Source organism: Eumetopias jubatus, unplaced genomic scaffold, assembly GCF_037043125.1.
Source record: "Eumetopias jubatus isolate StellerSeaLion01/CBP00866 unplaced genomic scaffold, mEumJub1_p1.0 scaffold_7, whole genome shotgun sequence".
In the NCBI taxonomy this organism is placed as follows: Eukaryota; Metazoa; Chordata; class Mammalia; order Carnivora; family Otariidae; genus Eumetopias; species Eumetopias jubatus.
Genome location: NW_028274813.1, coordinates 61,001,923 through 61,026,576, shown reverse-complemented (window position 1 = coordinate 61,026,576; position 24,654 = coordinate 61,001,923). Strand labels below are relative to the sequence as shown.

The following is a 24,654-nucleotide window of genomic DNA, read 5'->3' as shown; positions in this document are numbered from 1 at the left end:
AACTCAATAACTGACATAAAAAATACACTAGAGGGAATCAACAGCAGATTAGAGGAGGCAGAAGAATGGATCAGCAATCTGGAAGGCAGGGTAATAAAAAGCAACCAAGCTGAATAGCAAAAATTAAAAAGAATAAGAAAAAATGAGACTAGATGAAGGGAACTCAGCGACATCATCAAGCATAATAACATTTGCATTACAGAGATCCCAGAGGGAGGAGAGCAAGAAGTCGACAAGAAGGTTATGTGAAGAAACAAGAGATGAATACTTCCCTAATCTGGGGAAGGTAACAGAAATCCAGATCCAGGAAGCACAGAGACCCCCAACCAAATTAACCCAAGGAAGTTCACACCAAGACATAATCATTAAAATGGCAAAACGTAGTGAGAAAGAGAGAATTTTAAAAGCAGCAAGAGAAAATGGTTACATACATGGAAAACCCCATAAGGCTGTGAATTGATTTTTCAGCAGAAACTCTGTAGGCCAGAACGGAGTGGAATGATATTATTCAAAGTACTGAAAGGAAAAAACCTGCAACCAAGAAGGCTCTACCCAGCAAGATTATCATTCAGCATAGAAAGAGAGGTAAAGAGTTTCCCAGACAAAATTATCACCACTGAACCAGTCTTAAAAGAAACATTAAAGGGAATTCTTTGAGTGGAAAGAAAAGGCCAAAATAGTTGTAAGAAAATTACGAAAGGAAAAAATTTCACTGGTAAATACAAACATATAATAAAAGCAGATTAATCACTTATAAAACCAGTATGAAAGTTAAAACACAAAAGCAGTAAAATCAATTATATCTATAAAAATCAGTCAGAGGATTCACAAAATAAAGGATGTAAAGTATAACATCATATACATAAAATGTAGGATGAGGAGTGATTCAAATTTAAGTGACCGTCAACCTAATATAGACTGCTATAAAATATATCTGAACCTAATGATAACCACAAATCAAAAACCTATAATAGTTACACAAAAAATAAAGAGAAAAAAATCCAAGCATACAAGTAAAGACGCCATCAAACCACGAGGGAAGAGACCAAGAGAAGAACGAATAGGGAAGAGCTACAAAAAGAACTGCAAAACCAGTAACAAAAATGGCAATAAGTACATACCTATCAATAATGAATTTAAATGTAAATGGACTAAATGCTTCAATCAAAAGACATAGGATGACTGAATGGGTAAAAAAGCAACATTTATAACTTGCCTACAAGAGATTCACTTCAGACCAAAGGACACATGCAGATCGAAAGTGAAGGGATGGAAAAATGTTTACCATGCAAATGGAAGGAAAAAGAAAGCTGGGGTTGCAACACCTATAACAAACAAAATAGACTTTAAAACAAAGACTACCAAGAGACAAAGAAGGACAATAAATAATCATAAAGGTAACAATCCAACAAGAAGTTATAACAATTGAAAATACCTATATGCGGGGCGTCTGGGTGGCTCAGTTGGTTAAGTGACTGCCTTCGGCTCAGGTCATGATCCTGGAGTCCCGGGATCGAGTCCCCCATCAGGCTCCCCGCTCAGTGGGGAGCCTGCTTCTCCCCCTAACCCTCCCCCCTCTCATGTACTCTCTCTCATTCTCACTCTCTCAAATAAATAAATCTTCAAAAAAAAAAAAAAGAAAATATCTACGTGCTCAAAATGTGAGCTCCCAAATACATAAAGCACCTATTAACAGACATAAAGAAGGAAATTGACAGTAATACAATAACAGTAGGGGACTTTAACACCCCACGTACATCAATGGATAGACCATCCATACAGAAAATCAACAAGGAAAAAGTGGTTTTGAATGACACATTAGATCAGATGGACCTAACAGATATATTCAGCTGTTCCATCTAAAACACAGTGGAATGCAGGGACACCTGGGCGGCTCAGTCGGTTGAATGTCTGACTCTTGATTTCAGTTTGGGTCATTATCTTGGGATGGTGGGGTCAAGCCCTGTGTTGGGCTCTGCACAGAACATGGAACCTGCTTGGGGGTCTCTCTCTCCCCCTCTTCCTCTGCCCCTCTTTTCCCCTTGTGCATGTGTGCATGTGCACATTCTCTCTTCCTCTCTCTCTTGCAAAACAAAAAACAAAAACAAAAACAAACCAGAAACAGTGGAATATGTATTCTTTTCAAGTGCACATGGAATACTCTCCAGAATAAATCACATTAGGCCAAAAAACAGAGACTAAAATACATGCTACTAGACTAAATGGGTCAACCAAGAAATCAAAGAGGAAATAAAAAATACATGGTGACAAATGAAAATAAAAACACAATGGTCTACAATCTTTGGGATGCTGTAAAAGCTGTTCTTTTTTTTTCTCAAGGTTTTTATTTATTTATTTGAGAGAGAGAGAGCAAGAAAGAGACAAAAGAGAGCACAGAGGGAGAATGAGAAGGAGAAGCAGACTCCTCACTGAACAGAGAGCCCGATGAGGGGCTCGATCCCAGGACCTGGAGATCATGACCTGAGCTGAAGGCAGACACTTGACCAACTGAGCCACTCAGGCGCCCCTGTAAAAGCTGTTCTAAGAGGGAAATTTATAGCAACACAGGCCTACCTCAGAAAACAAGAAAAAATCTCAAATAAGCTACCTAACCTTACACCTAAAGGAGCCAGAAAAAGAAGAACCAACAAGCCCAAAGCGAGCAGAAGAAATAATAAAGATTAGAGCAGAAATAAATGAAATAGAAACTAAAAAACAATAGAAGAGATGAATAAAACCAGGAGCTGGTTGTTTGAAAAGATCAACAAAATTGATAAACCTTTAGCCAGACTCTTCAAAACAAAAAGAAGAGAGAGAACACAAATAAATGCCATCAGAAGTGAAAGAGGAAAAATAACCACCACCACAGATATACAAAGGATTATAAGTGAATATTATGAAAAATTATATGCCAACAAATCGGACAACCTAGAAGAAATGAATAAATTTGCAGAAACATATAACCTTCCAAAATGGAATGAGGAAAAAATGGAAAATTTGAACAGACCAATTACTAACAATGAAATGGAATCAGTAATCAAAAAACTCCCAACAAGTCCCAAGGAGCGCCTGGGTGGTTCAGTTGGTTAAGCGTCTTCAGCTCAGGTCATGATCCCAGCATGGAGTCTGCTTCTCCCTCTCCCTCTGCCCCTCCCCTGTTCGTGTGCTCTCTCTCTCTCTCTCTCTCTCTCTAATAAATAAAATCTTAAACAACAAAAGTCCAGAACCAGATGGCTTCACAGGTGAATTCTACCAAATATATAAAGAAGAGTTACAACCCATTTTTCTCAAACTACTCCAAAAAATAGAAGAGGAAGGAAAGCTTCCAAATTCATTCTACAAGGCTAGCATTACCCTGATACCAAAATCAGAGAAATAAACTACAAAAAAAAAAGAAAGAAAAGAAAACTACAGGCCAGTGTCTGACGAAAACAGAAGCAAAAATTCACAACAAAATATTAGCAAACCAAATCCAACAATACATTAAAAAAATCATTTGCCGCAATCAAGTAGGATTTATCCTTGGGATGCAAGGGTGGTTCAATATCCACAAATCAATCAACATAACTACATTAACAAGAAAAAAGAATAAAAACCATATGATCTTTCAAGAGATGGAGAAAAAGCATTTGACAAAATACAACATCCATTCATGATAAAATTTCTCAAAAAAGTAGGTTTAAAGGGAACATACCTCAACATAATAAAGGTTGTATATAAAAAACCCACAGCTAACATCATATGCAATGGTGAAAAACTGAGAGCTTTTCCTCTAAGATCAGAAACATGACAAAGATGTCCACTCTCATCCACTCTCATCACTTCTATTCAACATAGTATTAGCCACAGCAATCAGACATTACAAGGCATCCAAATTCATAAGGAAGAAGTAAGCTTGTCACTATTTGCAGTTGACCTTACAGTATACATGGAAAATCCTAAAGACTCCACAAAAAAAACTACTAGCACTGATAAATGAATTCAGTAAAGTTGTAAGATACAAAGTCAATATAAAGTGAAATAGGCTGAAGTTCTCTATACTGATAATAAAGAAGGAGAAAGAGAAATTAACAAAACAATCCCATTTATAATTGTACCGAAAAGAATAAAATGTCTAGGAATAAACTGCACTCTGAAAATTATAAAACACTGATGAAAGAAGCTGAAGATGACGCAAACAAATGGAAAGATATTCTAGGCTCACGGATTGGAAAAACCAATACTGTTAAGACGTCCATACTGCCCAAAGCAATCTATGAATTCAATGCAATCCCTATCAAAATACCAACAGCAATTTTTACAAAACTAGAACAAATAATCCTAAAATTTGTATGGAACCATGAAAGATCCCAAAGAGCCAAAGCAATCTTGAGAAAGAACAAAGCTTGGAGGTACCATAATCCCAGATTTCAAGATACATTACAAAGCTATAGTATTCAAAACAGTATGGTACTGGCATAAAAATCGACACATAGATCAATGGAACAGTCCGAAGAACCTAGAAATACACCCATGCTTATATGGTCAATTAATCTACAACAAATGAGGGAAAAACATACACTGGGGAAAAGACAGTCTCTTCAACAAATAGTGCTGGGAAAGCTGGACAGCTACATGCAAAAAATAAAACTGGACCACTTTCCTACACCATACACAAAAATAAACTCAAAATAGATTAAAGATCTAAATGTGAGACCCGAAACCATAAAACTCCTAGAAGAAAACATAGGTAGTAATTTTTGGACATGAGCTGTAGAAACATTTTTGTAGCTATACCTTCTCAGGCAAGAGAAACAAAACCAAAATTAAACTATTAGGACTAGAGCAAAATAAAAAGTTTTAATACAGCAAACAAAGTCATCAACAAAAGGAAAAGGCAACCTCCTAAATTAGAGAAGACATCTGCAAATGATATATTTGATAGAGTTAATATCTAAAATACATAAAGAATTTATACAACACCAAAATAATATATGGGCAGAGGACCTGAATAGACTTTTCCAAAGACATACAGATGGCCAATAGACACATGAAAAGATGTTCAACATCACTAATCATCAGGGAAAGACAAATCAAAGCCACAATGAGATATCACCTTACACCAGTGAGAATGGCTAGAATAAAAAAACAAAACAAAACAACAAAAACAAACCACCAAGAAATAAGTATTGGCGAGGATGTGAAGAAACAGGAACCCTTGTGCACTACTGGTGGAAATGCAAATTGATGCAGCCACTGTGGAAAACAGTATGGAAAATAGAATTACCATATGATCCATGGAAAATAGAAATACCATATAATTCCATTACTGCGTATTTACCCAAAGAAAACAAAATACTAATGAAATGACATATGCACCTCTATGTTTATTGAAGCATTATTTACAATGGCCAAGATATAGAAGCAACCCAAGTGTCCATCCATAGGTGAATGGATAAAGAAAATGTAATATACATACACAATAGAATATTACTCAGCCATAAAAAAAGAATATTACTCAGCCATAAAAAAGATTGAGTGAATGGATAAAGAAGATGTAATATACACAGTAGAATATTACTCAGCCATAAAAAAAAGCCATAAAAAAGATAATACTAAATGGAATGTCAGTGTGAGAAAGACAAATACCATATGATTTCACTTCTGTGTGTAATGTAAGAAACAGAACAAACGAACAAAATGGACAAAGAGAAAACTAGACTCTTAAATACAGAGGAAAAACTGGTGGTTGCCAGAGGGGAGAAGGGTTGGGGGATGGGTGAAACAGTAAAGGGAATTAAGAGTACAATTATCAATAATGATGAGCACTGAGTAATGTATAGAACTGTTCAGTCATTACAATGCACACACCTAAAAGTAATATGACACTGTATGTTAATTATACTTCAATGAAAAATAAATTTCCAAACCCTAAAAAAAACTAAATAAAATTTTTTAAAACATGAAAAAGGTAAATTATGTATGTAATTTTTACCACAGTAAAAAACCTTTCTATATGTATAGATGAAACAAACTATTAATGTTCAATGCTTACTTCCTCAAAATTCTCTAATAACTCCAGTACTTAAAAATTTTACCACTTAACAATATTATTTTAATTAGAACTCAACAATTTAACAATTCTTAAATGGTGTTATCCCCTCCAAAATTAATTTTTTTATGATAATGAATTGTTAAACATCCATTTCAGAAACTTCTTAAGTAATTAAGGACACACCCTCATGACTATTTGGAAAATAATAAGAAATCCTACTTATCTGATTTCTACAAAGGTCATAGGAATAAAATTTCAAGTACCATATAATTATCATGTTAATACAGTGAAGTAAAAATATCCTGGCATAGTTTTCTTTAAAAAACAAAACAAAAGAGTTTTTTTAGCAAAAAATGATGTACTTTGTTCTTCTCTCATGTTTGCAATCCAAGATACTATCAATTTTAGATTCTGCCCTGGGGTTTAAAAGTTGTATTCATGGAGCCATGAAAATGATAATGATAAATATGAGTCATGGCCAAGTTCCTAATGATTAAAATTATCTTTTAAAACAATTTTTAATTGTTATTTATTTGAGAGGGAAAGAGAGTGTGCGTGCAAGTATGAGAGTGAGAAGAGGGGAGGGGCAGAGAGAGAATCCCAAGCAGGCTCTACCCCCAGCACAGAGCCCCACATGGGACTCAACCTCATGACACTGAGATTGACCTGAGCCAAAATCAAGAATCGGACACTTAACAGACTGAGCCACCCAGGCGCCCCTAAAATTATCTTTTTGCACTATACTTATAATTGTCTCTAATTCAGGCATGGCTTATTTTCATAGAGGTTTAAAATGAATTGATGGAAAAAAGTGCTTAATTGAAGTTTTAATGAAGTTTTTACTCCAATCCACCTCTTCACCATCTTATCAGTATTCATGGATCATTTTCTACTTCTAAAAACTACACCAGAAATTCTACAGCAAACCTGTTACTGATTATGCTTTCTTAAATTTATCAGTTACCTCCAACTTTACCTCATTCCAATCTAATTAGCAACCATATATTAGTTTTATCAACCATTACGCATTTAGTATGCAAGTTCCAACAGTATTTTAAATAGTAAACAAAAGGCATCAAGGGTATTAAATCAATCTTATCAAATATTTGAGAGGAGTTCTGAAGTTCCTTTACAAAAGAGTGTGAGAATACACTGTTTTCATAGTATGTTAATAAAGTATAGAGAGTTTTGATATCAGGGAAAGAATATTAAGTAAAATGACCAATGATATTAAGTCGGTTATATTGGTCAGTGTTGAATAAATTGAGGAAGGAGGAGAAAGAGAAGGTGAAGAAATGTTGGACAAGGTTTTATTCTTAAAAATATTTCTCCCTAAGAAAACCAAACACAGATTGAATACATACAACTGTACTCTAACGTATCTCTATAGTTACTAGAACAACTTTTGAATGCCAGTGCCACCTACAGAAAAATGGTGGTGTAGGTTTTAAAGGACAAGGCCATCAAAACCATTCCACCACATCTCTCATAAATTTTAAGGTAGTAAAATTTTTTCATTAATTAAGGCTTATTTTATCTGCTCTATTAGTTTTAGTTAAAATTTAAGATAAAGCATGTTATATTTTAAGTGCTTTGTAATAATTAATATAAACTTTTGCTCTCCCTCTGTCAATATAACCGTTTTATCTATCTGTGTGTGAAAAGACTTGAAATGTAATTTCACTAATTTAAACATACGCAGGAGTTTTTCAATTTGTCATATCACCATTTTCTTGAAGACAAATCCTTTGTTAAGATAATAGCCTTCAATGTTATCATTAATGAAAACAGCATTTGCTCCACAACAATTCTGTTTCTGAGGACAGTATTAGGTGAAGAGTGGAATACTCAGAAATAGTGCTTGATCAATTAGATTACTTACATAATTTTATATATTTATTTTCTTAATTACTAGGATTTTAACTCAATGTTTTTTCTCAGCACTTACTTTTTTGGTCAAAGAGTCGTCAGTATCAGAAGGCATTCTTGTTGATACATGAAAAATTACTTCTACTGTAGAGGTAGCAAAATATGGTGTGGTCAATCCAGTGCTTTTGTTTTTTTGTAGTCCTCCCATGAAACCACAGTGGTTTGTAAGATTGACCTGAGAGCAATGAAACATAATATTAATCAACTAAACAAAACTCAAACATTTACTATTGAAATAGATTCAAATTTCTCAATTTGCAAAAACATGGAGAAGAAAGTCTTTGGCATGTTATCAACCAATACTTGATCCAGAATTACTAGTTAGAGCTGTTCTGTTCACACTGTTACTTTTAAGTATTTGTGGATCCCTAATTAGTAAGAGTTAATTAGGAAAGAAATCAGCTGCTATACTCTATGAATCTTTTGTTAGGCTACTAGGTGTTAATGCTAAATCATAAAGGCTATGGGAGAACCCCAAACCAGAGAAAAAAATCAAATGGCAAAAATCAAGACTGGAAATGATCTGGGGGAAAGTTAAAACAGTAATGTCACTTTGATAAGATGATTAATTAGATGTGTTATATTTACTCATCGAAACTGGCTTCTTAAATTTGAATAAATTTCACATAGCTCCAAACAAAAATAAAAAAAATGCAGAACTGCACTTCTAATGCATTAAAAAACTACAAATTAATCTGTGCAAAGATTTTTACACATATTTTTTCCTGATTATAAATAAAATACATGCTAATATCAGGGTCACTACATTGGGTGATAGTCCCTGAACTTGTGCAATACACAAAGCAACTTGTCTTCACTGCTGAAAATTAAAGAAAATATTAGAAAGCAAAAAGAAACACAAAAGAAAAAAGAAACTTAAACATCGCTTGCATCTCTCCACGCAGAGAAATCACTTTATACATGTTTCTGAAAAATGAAATCTGAAATATGGATGGACCTAGAGGGTATAATGCTAAGTAAAATAAGTTAGGCAGAGAAAGACAAATACCATATGATTTCACTCACATGTGGAATTTGAGAGACAGAACAAATGAACAAAGAAGAAAAGAAACAAACAAAAAAGCATACTCTTAAACACAGAACTGGTGGTTGCCAAAGGGAAGGTAGGTAGGGGTGTGGGTAAAATAGATAAAGGGGATTGAGTACACTTATGATCAGCACAGTGTAGAACTGTTGAATCATACTGTATACCTGAAAGTAATATAACACTGTATGTTAATTATACTTCAGTTAAAAATTAAAAAATCTGAATAACTGATAAAGTGAATTATAAAAACCAATTTTTGCACCATGTGAACTGAACATGTCTCAACTATCAATATCAGTTACAATGACTGAACACGTGAATAACAAATTAGTTTTTATGCCATTACTACAAGATTACCTCAATCACTTCCAATATTTTAAAATTTGACTCAGTAATACAGTCATATAATTAAAATTTCAAAAGTATACCAAAATTCTTCCTTCCATCTCTCTCATCTTTAGTACTCGGTTCCCCTTCCAAAAAGCAATTTTTTTTCCTTTTTCTTTTTTAAGATTTTATTTATTTATTAGAGAGAGAACACAAGTAGGGGGAGCAGAGGAAGAAGGAGAAGCAGACTCCCTGCTAAGCAGGGAGCCAGACTTGGGGCTCAATCGCAGGACCCTGAGATCATGACCTGAGACAAAGCCAGATACTTAACTGACTGAGCCACCAAACCACGCCTCTTTACCTTTTTAAAAATTTAATTTTTAAAAAAATATTTTATTTATTTGTCAAAGAGAGAGAGTGAGTGAGCACAAGTGGGGGGGGGGAGTGGCAGGCAAAGGGAGAAGCAGGCTCCCTGCTGAGCAAGGAGCTCAATCTGGGACCCTGAGCCAAAGGCAGACACTTAACTGATTGAGCCATACAGGCATCCCAAGATTTGTTTATTTTAGAGACAAAGAAAGAGTGAGTGTGCAAGTGGGAAGAGGGGAAGAGGGAGAGGGAAAGAGAATCCTCAAACAGACTTCCCATTGAGTGCGGACCCCAATGTGGAGCTCAATCCCAGGAACCTGAGATCATGACCTGAGCTGAAATCAAGAGCCGGCCGCTTAACTGACTGAGCCAACCAGGTGCCCCTAGAAACCAATTTCTTAAATATCCTTTCAAAAATGTTCTATTTACAATTAAATTCTTTCATGTATGTGTATACACACACACACAGCACACACGTTTTGCACGTTGCTTTTTTGCACTTAAAATATCTTGAAGAGTACTCATTAGTAAGTAAAGAGTTTCCTCATTTGTTCTGTTTTCATGGCTTCACAGAAGTTCATTTTCTTGATGTACAATAATTAACTAGTCTCCTACTTAAAGGATACTTAGGCTGTTTCCAATCTTTTGTTATTATGTCAATGATGCAGTGAAGAACACAGAATACATGTCATGTTGCATTTGTGAAAGTAGATCTACAGGACAAATAGTTAAAAGTGGAACTGTAAGTGAAAGGGCATGTGCACTTCTAATTTTGAAACTCACTAAAATGTCTCTCTATAGACGGCACCAACAGAGTATAAGAGTACATGTTTCCCTCATGACCTCCCAAAAATATTATCAAACTTTATGATCTTTTTTTTTTAAAGATTTTATTTATTTATTTGGAGAGAGAGAATGAGAGAGAACACATGAGAGGGGTTAGGGTCAGAGGGAGAAGCAGACTCCCCGCCGAGGGACTCGATCCCGGGACTCCAGGATCATGACCTGAGCCAAAGGCAGTCGCTTAACCAATTGAGCCACCCAGGCATCCACTTTATGATCTTTTCAAATATGATAGGTGAAAAATGGTATCTAAGTGTAGACCTTTTGTTTTGTTTTGTTTTAGAAAACAGGTTATTTTCAGATCAATTCTCTGATCATGTAATGGGAGAAAAAGTCTCATTCTAGTGTTCCTTTGCTCTAAACACTTATGCAATACTTGATGATTTCCATTTTTTTATTCAATTTTTTAACTCGAGATAACTGTAGATTAATAAGAAGTTTTAAAAAATAATAAAAGGAGATCCTTTGTACCCTGTAACCAGATTATCCCAATGCAAAACTGTATTAAAACCAGGATACTGGATGGAGCATCGAGGTGGTTCAGTGGGTTGAGTGTCTGAGTCTTGATTTCAGCTCAGGTCATGATCTCAGGTTTGTGAGATCAATCCTCAGCATGGAGCCTGCTTGAGAATCTCTCCCTCTCCCTCCACCCCTCCCTGACCCCTGCTTGTACTCTTTCCCTCAAAAACAAAAACAAAAACCAAAAAAACTGCAGGATACTGGCATTAATATGATTAAGATACAGAACATTTTCAACACCATAAGGATTCACCACATTATCCTGTTACATGAGCATACCCGCTTCCCTCTTACCTGACCCCTCAAACACTGACAATGAGTGATCTGTTTTTCACTACTAAATGGTCATTTCAAGAATGCATAAATAGACCTGATTTGTGACCCAGTATGTGATCTATTCTGAAGAATGTTCCATGTGCACTAGAGAAGAAGGTGTATTCTGTTGCTTTAGGATGGAATGTTCTGAATATATCTGTGAAGTCCATCTGGTCCAGTGTATCATTCAAAGCCCTTATTTCCTTTTTTTTTCAAAGCCTTTATTTCCTTGCTGATCTTCTGCTTAGATGATCTATCCGTTGCAGTGAGGGGGGTTTTAAAGTCCCCTATTATTGCATAATTATCGATGCATTTCATTGATTTTGTTATTAATTGGCTTACACATTTGGCTGCTCCCATGTTAGGGGCACAAACATTTACAATTGTTAGATCTTCTTGTTGGATAGACCCTTTAATTATAACATACTGTCCTTCCTCATCTCTTTATTACAGTCTTTGGTTTAAAATCTAATTTGTCTGATATAAGGATTGCCATGCCAGCTTTCTTTTGATGTCCATTGATATGAGAAATGGTTTTCCACTCCCTCACTTTAAATCTGGAGGTGTATTTGGGTCTAAAATGAGTCTCTTGCAGACAGCATATCCATTGGTCTTGCTTTTTTATCCAATCTGATACCCCTGTGTCTTTTGATTGGGGCATTTAGCCCATTTACATTCAGAGTAACTACTGAAAGATAGGAATTTAGTGCCATTGTATTACCTGTAAAGTGACTGTTACTTTATATTGTCTCTGTCCCTTTCTGGTCTATGTTAGTTTTGGGTTCTCTCTTTGCTTAGAGGATCCCTTTTAATATTTCTTGTAGGGTTGGTTTGGTGATCACAAATTCTTTAAGTTTCTATTTGTCGTGGAAGCTTTTTATCACTATTTTGAATGATATCCTAGCTGAATAAAGTATTCTTGTCTGCATATTCTTCTTATTTAGCACCCTGAATATATTATGCCAGTCCTTTCTGGCCTGCCAGGTCTCTGTGGATAGGTCTGCTGCCAGTCTAATGTTTCTACCCTTGTAGGTTACAGACCTCTTGTCCTGAGCTGCTTTCAGGATTTTCTCTTTGTCTCTGAGATTTGCAAGTTTCACTATTATATGCCAGGGTGTGGATCTATTTTTATTGATTTTGAGGGGGGTTCTCTGTGCCTCCCGAACTTGAATGCCTGTTTCCTTCCCCAGATTAGGGAAGTTTTCCACTATAATCTGCTCCAATATACCTTCTGCCCCCCCCATTATTCTAATATTATTCTGCTTTATGGTATCACTTATCTCTTGAATTCTCCCCTCATGATCCAGCAGTTATCTCTCTTTTGCTTAGCTTTATTCTCCATCATTTTGTCTTCTATATCACTAATTTTCTCTTCTGCCTCATTTATCCTAGCAGAGCCTCCATTTTTTATTGCATCTCATTAATAGCCTTTTTGATTTTTGACTTGGTTAGATTTTAGTTCTTTTATTTATCCAAAAAAGGATTCTGTAGTGTCTTCTATGCTTTTTTCAAGCTTAGCTAGTACCTTTATAATCGTTATTCTGAATTCCAGTTCTGACATCTTACTTATATCCATACTGATTGGGTCCCTAGCAGTCAGTACTGCCTCTTGTTCTCTTTTCTGAGGTGAGTTTTTCCATCTTGTCATTCTTGCAGAAAGTGGTCCCTTTTCTATTCGTAGAGTTGCAGCTATTCTTTTCTTAGATCTCCAGTTGAGTTCGCAGGTGTTCAGAATGATTTGAAAGCTATCTAGCTGAATTCTTGGGACCAGAAGAAATTAAGGTCTCCTACTCCATCACCATCTTGGACCAATCATCCTCTCAACCAGTACCAAAATATTGGGATCATTCCCTACATATTTTCAGACCACAATGCTTTGAAACTGGAACTTAACCAAAGAGGAAATTTGGAAAGAACTCAAAGTCATGGAGGCTAAAGAGTATCTTACCGAAGAATAAATGGGTCAACCAGGAAATTGAAGAATTTAAAAAATTCACAGAAACTAATGAAAATGAAAACACAACTCTTCAAAATCTTTGGAATGCAGCAAAGGTAGTTCTAAGACGAAAGTATATAGCAACAGAAGCCTTTCTCAAGAAACAAGAAAGGTCTCAAATACACAACCTAACCTTACACCTAAAGGAGCTGGAGAAAGAACAGCAAATAAAGCCTAAACCAAGCAGGAGAAGAGAATTAATTAAAGATTAGAGCAGAAATAAATGAAACAGAAACCAAAAGAACAGTAGAACAGATCAACACAACTAGGAGCTGGTTCTTCGAAACAATTAATAAGATTGATAAAGCCCTGGCAGACTTATGAAAAAGAATAGAGAAAGGCCCAAATAAATAAAATCACAAATGAAAGAGGAGACATCACAACCAACACTGAAGAAATACAATTATAAGAACATACTATGAGCAATTATAGGACAACAAATTAGGCAATCTGGAAAAAATGGATGTATCCCTAGAGACATATAAACTACCAAAACTGAAACCAAAAGAAACAGAAAACTTGAACAGAACCATAACCAGCAAGGAAATTGAAGGAGTAATTAAAATCTCCCAACAAACAAGAGCCCAGGGCCAGATGGCTTCCCAGGGGAATTCTACCAAACATTTAAAGAAGAATTAATACCTATTCTTCTGAAGCTGTTTCAAAAAATAGAAATGGGAGGAAAACTTCCAAACTCTTTCTATGAGGCCACCATTACCTTGACCCCAAAACCAGACAAAGACCCCACCAAGAAGAATTACAGACCAATATCCCTGATGAACATGGATGCAAAAATCCTCACCAAGATACTAGACAAGAGGATCCAACAGTACATTAAAAGGATCATTCACCACAACCAAGTGGGATTTATTCCTGGGCTGCAAGGGTGGTTCAGTATGAACAAATAATCAATGTGATACACTACATTAATAAAAGAAAGGACAAGAACCATATAGTCCTCTCAATAGATGCAGACAAAGCACAGCATCCTTTCTTGATTAAAACTCTTCATAGTGTAGGGACAGAGGGAACATACCTTAGTATCATAAAAGGAATATATGAAAAGCTCATAGTGAGTATCATTTTCAGTGAAGAAAAACTAAGAGCTTTTCCCCTAAGGTCAGGAACATGGCAAGGATGTCCACCATCACCACTGCTGTACATAGTACTATAAGTCCTAGCCTTAGCAATCAGACAACAAAAAGAAATAAAAGCCATCGGAATCGGCAAAGAAGAAGTTAAAGTCTCACTCCTCACAGATGACATGAAATCTTCACAGATTTCCACTCTATGTGGAAAACCCAAAAGACTCCACCCCAAAATTGCCAGAACTCATACAGGAATTCAGAAAAGTGGCAGGATATAAACTCAATGCACAGAACTCAGTTGCATTTCTACACACTAACAATGAGACAGAAGGAAGAGAAAATTAAGGAGTTGATCTCATTTACAATTGCACCCAAAACCATAAGATAGCTAGGAATAAACCTAACCAAAGAGACAAAGGATCTGTACTCAGAAAACTATAGAATTCTCATGAAAGAAATTGAGGAAGACACAAAGACATGGAAAAACGTTCCATGTTCATGGATTGGAAGAACAAATATTGTTAAAATGTCTATACCACCTAGAGCAATCTACACATTCAATGCAATCCCTACCAAAATACCATCAACTTTCTTCACAGAGCTGGAACAAATAATCCTAAAATTTGTATGGAACCAGAAGAGACCCCAAATAGCCAAAGGAATGTTGAAAAAGAAAAGCAAAGCTGGTGGCATCACAATTCCGGACTTCAAGCTCTACTACAAAGCTGTAATCATCAAGACAGTATGGTGCTGGCACAAAAACAGACACATAGATCAATGGAACAGAACAAAGAACCCAGAAATGGACCCTCAACTCTATGATCAACTAATCTTCAACAAAGCAAGAAAGAATGTTCAATGGAAAAAAGACAGTCTCTTCAACAAATGGTGTTGGGAAAATTGGGACAGCCACATGCAGAAGGATGAAACTGGACCACTTCCTTTCATCATACAGAAAAATAGACTCAAAATGGTTGAAAGACCTAAATATGAGATAGGAACCCAACAAAATCCTACAGGAGAACGCAGGCAGCAACTTCTTACTAGACACGTCTCCAAAGGCAAGGAAAACAAAGGCAAATTTAACTATTGGGACTTTATCAAGATAAAAAGCTTTTCCACAGCAAAGGCAACAATCGACAAAACCAAAAGACAACTGAGAGAATGGGAGAAGATATTTGCAAATGACATATCAGATAAAGGGCTAGTATCCAAAATCTAGAAAGAACTTATCAAACTCAACACCCAAAAAACAAATACTCCAACCAAGAAATGGGCAGAAGACATGAACAGACATTTCTCCAAAGAAGACATCCAAATGGCCAAGAGACACATGAAAAAATGCTCAACATCACTTGGCATCAGGGAAATACTAATCAAAACTACAATGAGATACCACCTCACACCAGTCAGAATGGCTAAAATTAACAGGTCAGGAAATGACAGATGTTGGCAAGAATGTGGAGAAAGGGGAACCCTCCTACACTGTTGGTGGGAATGCAAGCTGTGCAGCCACTCTGGAAAACAGTATGGAGGTTCCTCAAAAAGTTGAAAATAGAGCTACCCTAGGACCCAGCAATTGTACTACTGGGTATTTACCCCACAGATACAAATGCAGTGATCCAAAGGGGCACCTGCACCCTAATGTTTATAGCATCAATGTCCACAAAAGCCAAACTATGGAAAAAGCCCAGATATCCATCGGCAGATGAATGGATAAAGAAGTGGTATATATATATGAAATGGAATATTATGCAGCCATCAAAAAAATGAAATCTTGCCATTTGCAATGATGTGGATGGAACTAGAGGGTATTATGCTAAGTGAAATAATTCAATAAGAGAAAGACAATTACCATATGATCTAATATGTGGAATTTAAGAAACAAGGCAGAGGATCATAGGGGAAGAGTGGAAAAAATAAAACAAGACAAAACCAGAGAAGAAAACAAACCATAAGAGACTCTTAATTATAGGAAACAAACTCAGGGTTGCTGGAGGGGAGGGGGTGGAGGGATGGGGTAACTGGGTCACAGACATTAAGGAGGGCATGTAATTTAATGGGCACTAGGTATTATATAAGACAGATGAATCACAGGCCTGTACCTCTGAAACCAGTAATACATTATATGTTAATTAACTTAATTTCAATTTAAAAATGTTTAAAAAAAAAGAATGTTGTATAAATAGAATTATACAGTGTGTAACCTTGGCAAGAATTTGGAGATTTTCGTTATCTTTCTGTTAACAATTTCACACTTTATCCCACTGTAGTTAGAGAACATACTGTATGATTTCAATGTTTTTAGTTTGTTACAGTGTTTTTTTATGGCCTAATAGGTCTATCTTGGTATATGTTCCATGGACACTTGAAAAGAATATGTATTCCCATGATGTTGGGTACAGTGTTCTATAAATGTCAGTTAGATCCTGTTGGTTGATGGTATTGTTGAGTTCTTCTATATACTTGCTGATTTTGTGCCTGGCTCTTCTTTTAGTTGTTGTGAAAGAAGTGAAGTCTCCATCTGTAACTATGGATTTGTCTATTTCCTTTTTCAGTTCTATCAGCTTTGCTTCATATAATTTTCAGTTCTGTTGTTTGTTGAGCACACACTATGTCATCTTGGACTGGCCATTTTATCATTATAATATCCCCGTCTCTGGTAATTCTCTTTGCTCTGAAGTCTCCCTTAGCTAATACTAATGTAACCACTCTGGCTTTCCTTTGATTAATGTCTGCATGATGGAACTCTTCCATCCTTTTACTTTTTTTAAGATTTGTTTATTTTAGAGAGAGAAAAGAGAGGGAAGGAGAGAGAATGTGGAGGGGAGGAGCAGAGGGAGGGGGAAAGAGAGAATCTCAAGCAGACTCCCCACTGAACATGGAGCCTGATGTGGGGCTCGATCTCACAACCCTGAAATCATGACCCAAGCTGAAATCAAGAGTTGGATGCTTAACCAACTGGGCTACCTAGGTGCCCCATCCAAGCTTTTATTTTCTACCAGCGTATATTGTAATATTTGAAGTGAATATATTTTTATATAGCATATAGGAGAGATCATACCTTTTAATGCACTCTGACAATTTTTAATTGGTATTTTTAGACCATTTATATTTAATGTAATGACTGATATGTTAGGGCTTAAACCTGCCATTTTATTCTTTGTTTCCTGTTTATTTTCTGTTTTTCATTTATTTTACCTGCCTCCTGTGAATTACTTAAACATTTTCTAGAATTCCATTTTTATTTACCTATCATTTTTTGAGTATATTTTTTGTATACATTTTTTTAGTGGTTGCTCTTGATATAGACATAAGTTATGTACATAACTTATCACAGTCTACTAATGTTGTCACAGTGTGAGTGAAATATACAAACTCTGCCTCAGTTTGCCCCTTTACCTTCAATTGTTTGTACTATAACTGCCATGAATATTTTAATGGCATTACATTTAGAAACACATCAGAAATAAATTTTGCATCAACCATCAAACATAATTAAGAAAACTCAAGAGGAGAAGTAATGCCCAATGTATTTACCCATTATTTTTCTTGTCACGCTCTTTCTTTCTAGTGTTCCAAGGTTCTTTCTATCGCTTCCTTTCTGTTAATACAACTTTTTTCAGTTGTTCTTTTAGAGTACATCTGCTGGCAACAAGTTCTCTAAGCTTTCTTTCATCTGAGAATGTTTTGCTTCATTCCTTCACAAGCTAATGATTCTCATTTACATTAATTTTTCTTTCAGCACTTGAAAAATATTGCCACTTTCTCTGGCTACTATAGTTTGTTTCTTGTTTGTTGTTTTTGTTTTTTAGTAGGCTCGATGCTCAGCTTGGAACCCAATGTGGGGCTTGAACTCACAACCCTGAGATGAAGACCTGAGCCGAAACCAAGAGTTGGACACTTAACCGACTGAGCCACCCAGGCATCCCTGGCTACTATAGTTTCTGGTAAGAAATTCCCTATCATTCAGGGGTGCCTGGGTGGCTCAGTCGGTTAAGCGGCTGCCTTCGGCTCAGGTCATGATCCCCGGGTCCTGGGATCGAGCCCCATGTCCGGCTCCCTGCTCAGTGGAGAGCCTGGTTCTCCCTCCTTCTCTGCCTACTTGTGCTTTCTCTCTGTGTGTCAAATAAATACACAAAATCATTAAAAAAAAAATTCCCTATCATTCTAATTACTTTCCCCTTTATAAAGAGCAATTTTTCTCCAGATGCCTTTAAGACTTTTTTGAGACTTATTTTTCAGAAGTTTAATTATGATGTGTCTTGCATGGATTTCTTTCAATTTATCCTGTTTGATTTCACCTAGCTTCTTTAATTTGTAGCTTTATTAACTTTATTTCTCTTGCCAATTTGGGAAATTTTCAACATTATTTCCTCAAGTAATTTTCAGACCCAAACTATTTCTCCTCTCCTTCTGGGACTCACATAACAGGAATGTTAAATCTTTTGTCATAGTCCTATAGGTCTCTGATGCTCTGTTCATTGTCCTTAAGTCTTTTCTCCCTCTGCTATTCACATTTTTTACTGTTCTATCTTCCAGTTTATTGATTCTTCTGTACCCCCATCTCTACCTGATTCTGTTGCTGGCATATCTACTGAGCTTTTTACTTCAGTAATTAAATTTTCAGACTTTATATTTTTCATTATTTATTTCAACTGTGCTCCTAACTGCTAGTCAAAGCATTTCTATTATGGTTACCTCAAAATCTTTGTCATTTGGTGTTATTATGTATTTTCTTCTTCTCATTCATTTGGGGACCTTGCTGGGTCTTGGTATGATTTTTGATCAAAGCTTGGACATTTTCATATTATAAGACTATGAATCTTATTTAAAACTTCTGTTTCAGCTGGCTGTTTTGTGACACAGCTCTGTCAAAGAAGCAATGTGGTTACTGCCTCATTATAGCCAGGTGGAGGGTGAAGTATAGGTTCCCCACTTAACCTCAGCTGACAACTGCAGAGGGGAAATCTTCATTATTGTTACGTGGAGGTAGGAGTTCTGGTTTCCTATGTGATGTCCACTGAGGAAAGGTTAGTCATTACTGGCAGGGTTAGTCTCATTACTGCTGGGTGATGGTAAAAGGACTACTTCTGTATTAGGCCTCCTCTGATCTACCCCAGTAGAAGAGGTAGGGGCACCTCATTATGCTGGGTGGGGAGAAAATTCCAGGTTTCTCATGTAGTCTCCACTGACATTGTGGTGTGGGGTGTGGATGGGGGACTTGACCAGCTGACAGAGATGAAAATTTTGGCTTTTTGGTTGGCCTTCTCTAACACTATCTGATACTACTTTTGTGTGGTGTTGGGGATGCCTCATTACAGTCTCATGAGGGTGGTAGGCTAGGCCTCCTAACTGATCTTTGTTGTCAGGGGTGGGGATGGGAGTCATAGTATTTTCTTTGGTGTTTGGTTGGAGTAGAGCAGTTATTGTCTAAATGTTTTCTGTCTTTCTAGGTTATTCCTTTCCCGATCCTTTGGCTAGAAAGAGTGGGCTTCTGTTGGGGTTCTTTTGGTCAGTGCTGCTATTTCAGATCCAATTTGGAGATACAGGAGATAAAGAGAAACCCTTGAGAACCCATCATCATGTCATTCCTTGGTCCTGTGTTGGTCTGTCTTCCTTTTCACCTTTCAGAGTCTTTCTATGTTTGTTTTATATGTAACGTCCAAGGTTTTGTTATAATTAGTGTGAAGAATAAAGAGAGTATGTCTCTTTGATCTTCCTAGAAATGAAAGTTCCCACTGTACAACTTAATGGACCTCAGTACATTCACAGATAAGTGCAATCATCACCACAGTCAATTTTAGAACGTTTTCATCAAAAAGAAACCCTATACCCTTTAGCTATCACCCTGATCATCCCTCATCCCTCCAACTAGTCCTAAGCAATCACTAACCTACTTCCTGTGTGTGTGTGTGTACAGTGGTATTTCATATAAATGGATCATAACACATGTCTTTGTGACTGGTTTCTTTCGTCTAACATAATGTTTTCAAGGTACATCCACACTGGAGCATGTCAATACTTCATTCCTTTTCATGGCCAAATAATATTCCATTATATGAATATATCACATTTTATCCATTCATCCATTGATGGACATTTGTGCTCCTTCCACCTTTTCGCTATTATGAATAATGCTCCTATAAACATCCACGTACAAGTTTTTGTCTGGATATACAATTTCATTTCTCTTGGGTATCTATCTACCTAAGAGAGGAATTTCTGATCATATAGTAATTCAGTGTTTTACTATTTGATGAGCTGCCAGATCGTTTTCCATAGTAGTTACACCATTTCACATTCCTACTAGCAGTGTAAGAGGGTTCAGATTTTATCAAATCCTAGCCTACAGCTGTTATTACCTGACTTTTTGATTCTAGCCAGCCTAATGGGTATGAAGTAGTATCTCTCTGTGGTTTTGATTTGCACTTCTCTGATAATGACGTCAAGCATCTTTTCATGAGCTTATTGGTTATTTGCATATCTTATTAAGAGAAATGTTCATTCAGGTCCTAATTTTTTAATTCAATCGTTTTCTAATTATTGATTTGTATGAGTTCTTTGTATATTTTAGATTCAAGTCCCTTATCACATGTATGATTTGCAATTATTTTTTTCCAATTCTGTAGGTTGTCTTTTCACTTCATTTAGTGTCCTTTGAAGCACCAAAGCTTAAAGTTTGATGAAGTCCAATTTATTTATTTTGAAGATTTTATTTATTTATTTATTTATTTGAGGGAGAGAGTGTGTGAGCAGGAAGGGTAAGAAGGGGAGGGACAGGGAGAAAGAATCTGAAGCAGATTCCACAACTGGGCAGGGAGCCCAACATGAGGCTTGATCTCAAGCCCCTGAGATCATGACCTGAGCTGAAACCAAGAGTTGGATCCTTAATCAACAGAGCCATCCAATCCAGGTGCCCTGAAATGCAATTTATTTAATTTTTCCTTTGCTGTTCATGTTTTTAGCATCATATGTAAAAATCCCTTTTATTTATTAATTATAGCTCCATAAAGGTGAGGAAAAAAAACCTTAGCAAAATCCAAGGTCATGAAAATTTACCTCATATTGTCTTTAAGGAATTTTATACTTTTAGCTCTTACAATTAGTTTTTTTTTTAATCTATTTTGAGTTAATTTTTGTGTATATATATATATATATATATATATATATATATATATGGTGAGGTAAGAGTCCAACTTCATTCTTTTGCATGTAGCTATCCAGTTGTTCTGGCACCATGTATTGAAAAGACCATTCTTTCTCTACTGGGTGGTCTTGGCACTTGTCAAAAATCAGTTGACCATAGATGTATGGGTTTATTTCTAGAATCTCAATTCTATTCCATCGATCAATATGTCTATCCTTGGTGCAAGTGCCATACTGTTTGATTATTGTTTTGTACTAAGTTTTGAAATACGAAGTGTGAGTACTCCTACTTTGTTCTTTTTCAAATGTCTCTTGCTTTTACTAATACTGTTCTGTGTTTTTTTTTTAAACGAAAATCTATTTATAATTTTTTTTTATAGTTTCCAAAGCACTTTCACATACCTAATCTCAACTGAACTTCACATACCTGTTGTGTAAAAAAGTATATTACGTTTGACAAATACGCAAATAGGAACAAAGACCCCAAGTAACTCACTTAAAGGGAAATAGCATGTAAGATAAGCCATTAAAAATATATACAGAATGCTAAAGGCTTATGTACTTAATACTGTACAAGGCACTTGGATGTCTTTTAAAATGAAATGAGATAAAAGTGCCTGCCCTCTAGGAGGGGCTTATAGTCTAGTGCAGTGGTCTTCAACAATTTTGCTCATGCACTCTCTACAAGAATTTAAAAAAAACATGTATTAAATTAACAACTGTAAGAAATTTTCATCACAAGTTTAAACTGCTGCAAAAGATATAATTTCCAGTGTACTGTATGTTAATGTATATGTGCTTTAAATATATTTTCATCAAATTGTAGAGCTGCAATTTTGCCTGATACAATACATATAAAATGCCTGCTATTAACTTAATGACAAATCAATCAGCCACCATCAAATTCACTTTCTGTTAGTAAATGTCTGACACTTCATATGTCGATTTAACTGAACGTATTAATACAAATGTCTATGATAGATACCTCCCTTTTGAGTTACAATTCTTTTTTTTTTTAAGATTTTATTTATTTATTCATAAGAGACAGAGAGAGAGAGAGAGAGGCAGAGGGAGAAGCTGAAGCAGGGAGCCCAATGCGGGACTCGATCTCAGGACCCTGGGATCATGACCTGAGCTGAAGGCAGATGCTTAACCATCTGAGCCACCCAGGCGCCATGAGTTACAATTCTAAGATTGTATGTTCTTGAATGAACTTTTTTTGGGTGACAAACCTTCTGGGACAATGTAGGATTTGGGTGAGTGTGTGGTATGCCTTTCTTTTACAGAGTTGAAGAATACAAAAGGTGAGGCAAGAGACTGCAGAAGAGTTCTCAGGCACTGATTTTAGTAAAATCCAGGGGATCTGGAAATTAATTTCCTCAAAACTAACCAAGCCAATGTGCCCCTTAAAAACCTTGGTATAGTGAAGATATTCATATCTTAGTTTGAAGACCACTTGTCTACTGGTCACAGCTGTGAGGAAAATCGAGATCTCCTAAACCTAGGAGTTTAGTACTAACAATATACTCACTCATAAAAAAAAGTGAACAATTTTCCTTTCGAAGTCCAAACTGTTTCTGTCTTTGCAGATAGGATATAAAGTAGAAACAATAACAAACCTGGTGTTAAGTTGTTGAGTCTCCTAAAGTAATTCTTCTAAAATAAGCTAGGAAGAAATAGAAAACCAATGCTTCCAAATAAAAATACAATGATATTTGGTATTATTTAAGAACAATACCTCCCAACCAAGACCAGCTACAAAATCTTCATACGCTTGACTTCCTCCTGTATTGGTGAGAATGGAATGTTTGTCTTCTTGTCCTTCAGCAACATAAAATACTGCGATCTTGTGGGTCTCTCGACTGTAAAACAAAAGATTACACTGTTCATTTAATCATTAATTTATTCATTCACCCAATAATTAAGTTCAGTGTACAAAGTACGTGGCAATAAAAAGATGAAAATGAATTAAATCTTGTGATCTACTAAGGAAGATATGTAATTATAAGTAAAAAATTAGAAAAGTTATAAACTTGCCAGTAGAACAAAAGAGAGGTGTGATTACTTCTGACTGGAGAAAGAGAGAGACACTTAAAGGAGAAAGTTACACTGAGTTGGGTGAAGGCAAGTGAGATCTGACAAATGAAGAGGAGAAAGAGTATCAGGAAAGACATGTGTGAATGCATGAAGCATCTGAGGAGTTACCTGTTGTACAATGTGGCTAAATACCAGAGTTAAATGGACATGTTTTAGAAATAAAACTAAGTAGGAATACAGAGATGACTGAGAAATGATCCATTTCTTCAAAGTGCAGAATAAGAAACAAGAAATTTATACACAAATATTATAGAACTGTATCGAATAAGTGACAAGCTCTTAGACATTTTCTTTTTAGATCTCCTTCAAATTAAAAATGTTCATAAAAACAAATTTCTTGTATGACATTTGGCTTTCCAAGTTAACTAGGGCACACTACATTTGGTCTAGTGTGGTTTAACAAAGCATGGGTTAATGAACTTTATGACCAGAGGTGATGTTTTCACTACTATAGTTTGTAGAAATTAGAAAGCAAGCAAACAAACCATAGCCAAAGAACTGAAATTATTTTAAAAAGTTAGTCAGACAACCAGATTTTCCTACATATTTTGAGGAAGTTGTAAGGTCATGATTGTGGGTTTCAACATCAGCAACTTAAAATCATGAACAAAGATATTTTAGCTGCTTTCACTAATGGCAATATTTCACTTTATGGGGTGAACACAGGCAACTTTTGGTATATTCAATGTATTGTTAGGATAATCTAAGTAATAAAATATAATTGAGGGGAACTTCAGTAAACCCTTTCTCAAGCAAAATAACAATTTAAGTGGTGAAAATGATTTTTAAAAAATCATTTAAATTCTCTGCATATTGTCCTAAGGGCATATAGCAAATGGACAAACATTCATTCAGGAAAATCTACCAAATCTAGTAAGAACAGAATGAGTCTTTGGCATCCCTTACCCCACCCCTTTACTTCCACATTATAGCTTTATCCTGG

General features: G+C 35.8%; 1 protein-coding gene across 2 annotated transcripts in view; it reads right to left on the bottom strand.

The window, feature by feature from the left end:
- The window catches only part of RALGAPA1 (Ral GTPase activating protein catalytic subunit alpha 1), a 252,659-nt gene that overhangs the window by 46,465 nt on the left and 181,540 nt on the right, over window positions 1-24,654 (bottom strand). For both annotated transcript variants that reach the window (XM_088024638.1, XM_028114832.2), the window contains 2 exons: window positions 23,353-23,476; window positions 7,983-8,138 (listed from right to left, as the gene is read on the bottom strand). In XM_088024638.1, the coding sequence (XP_087880764.1) occupies window positions 7,983-8,138; window positions 23,353-23,476 (280 nt within the window). The remainder of the gene's footprint in view (window positions 1-7,982; window positions 8,139-23,352; window positions 23,477-24,654) is intronic.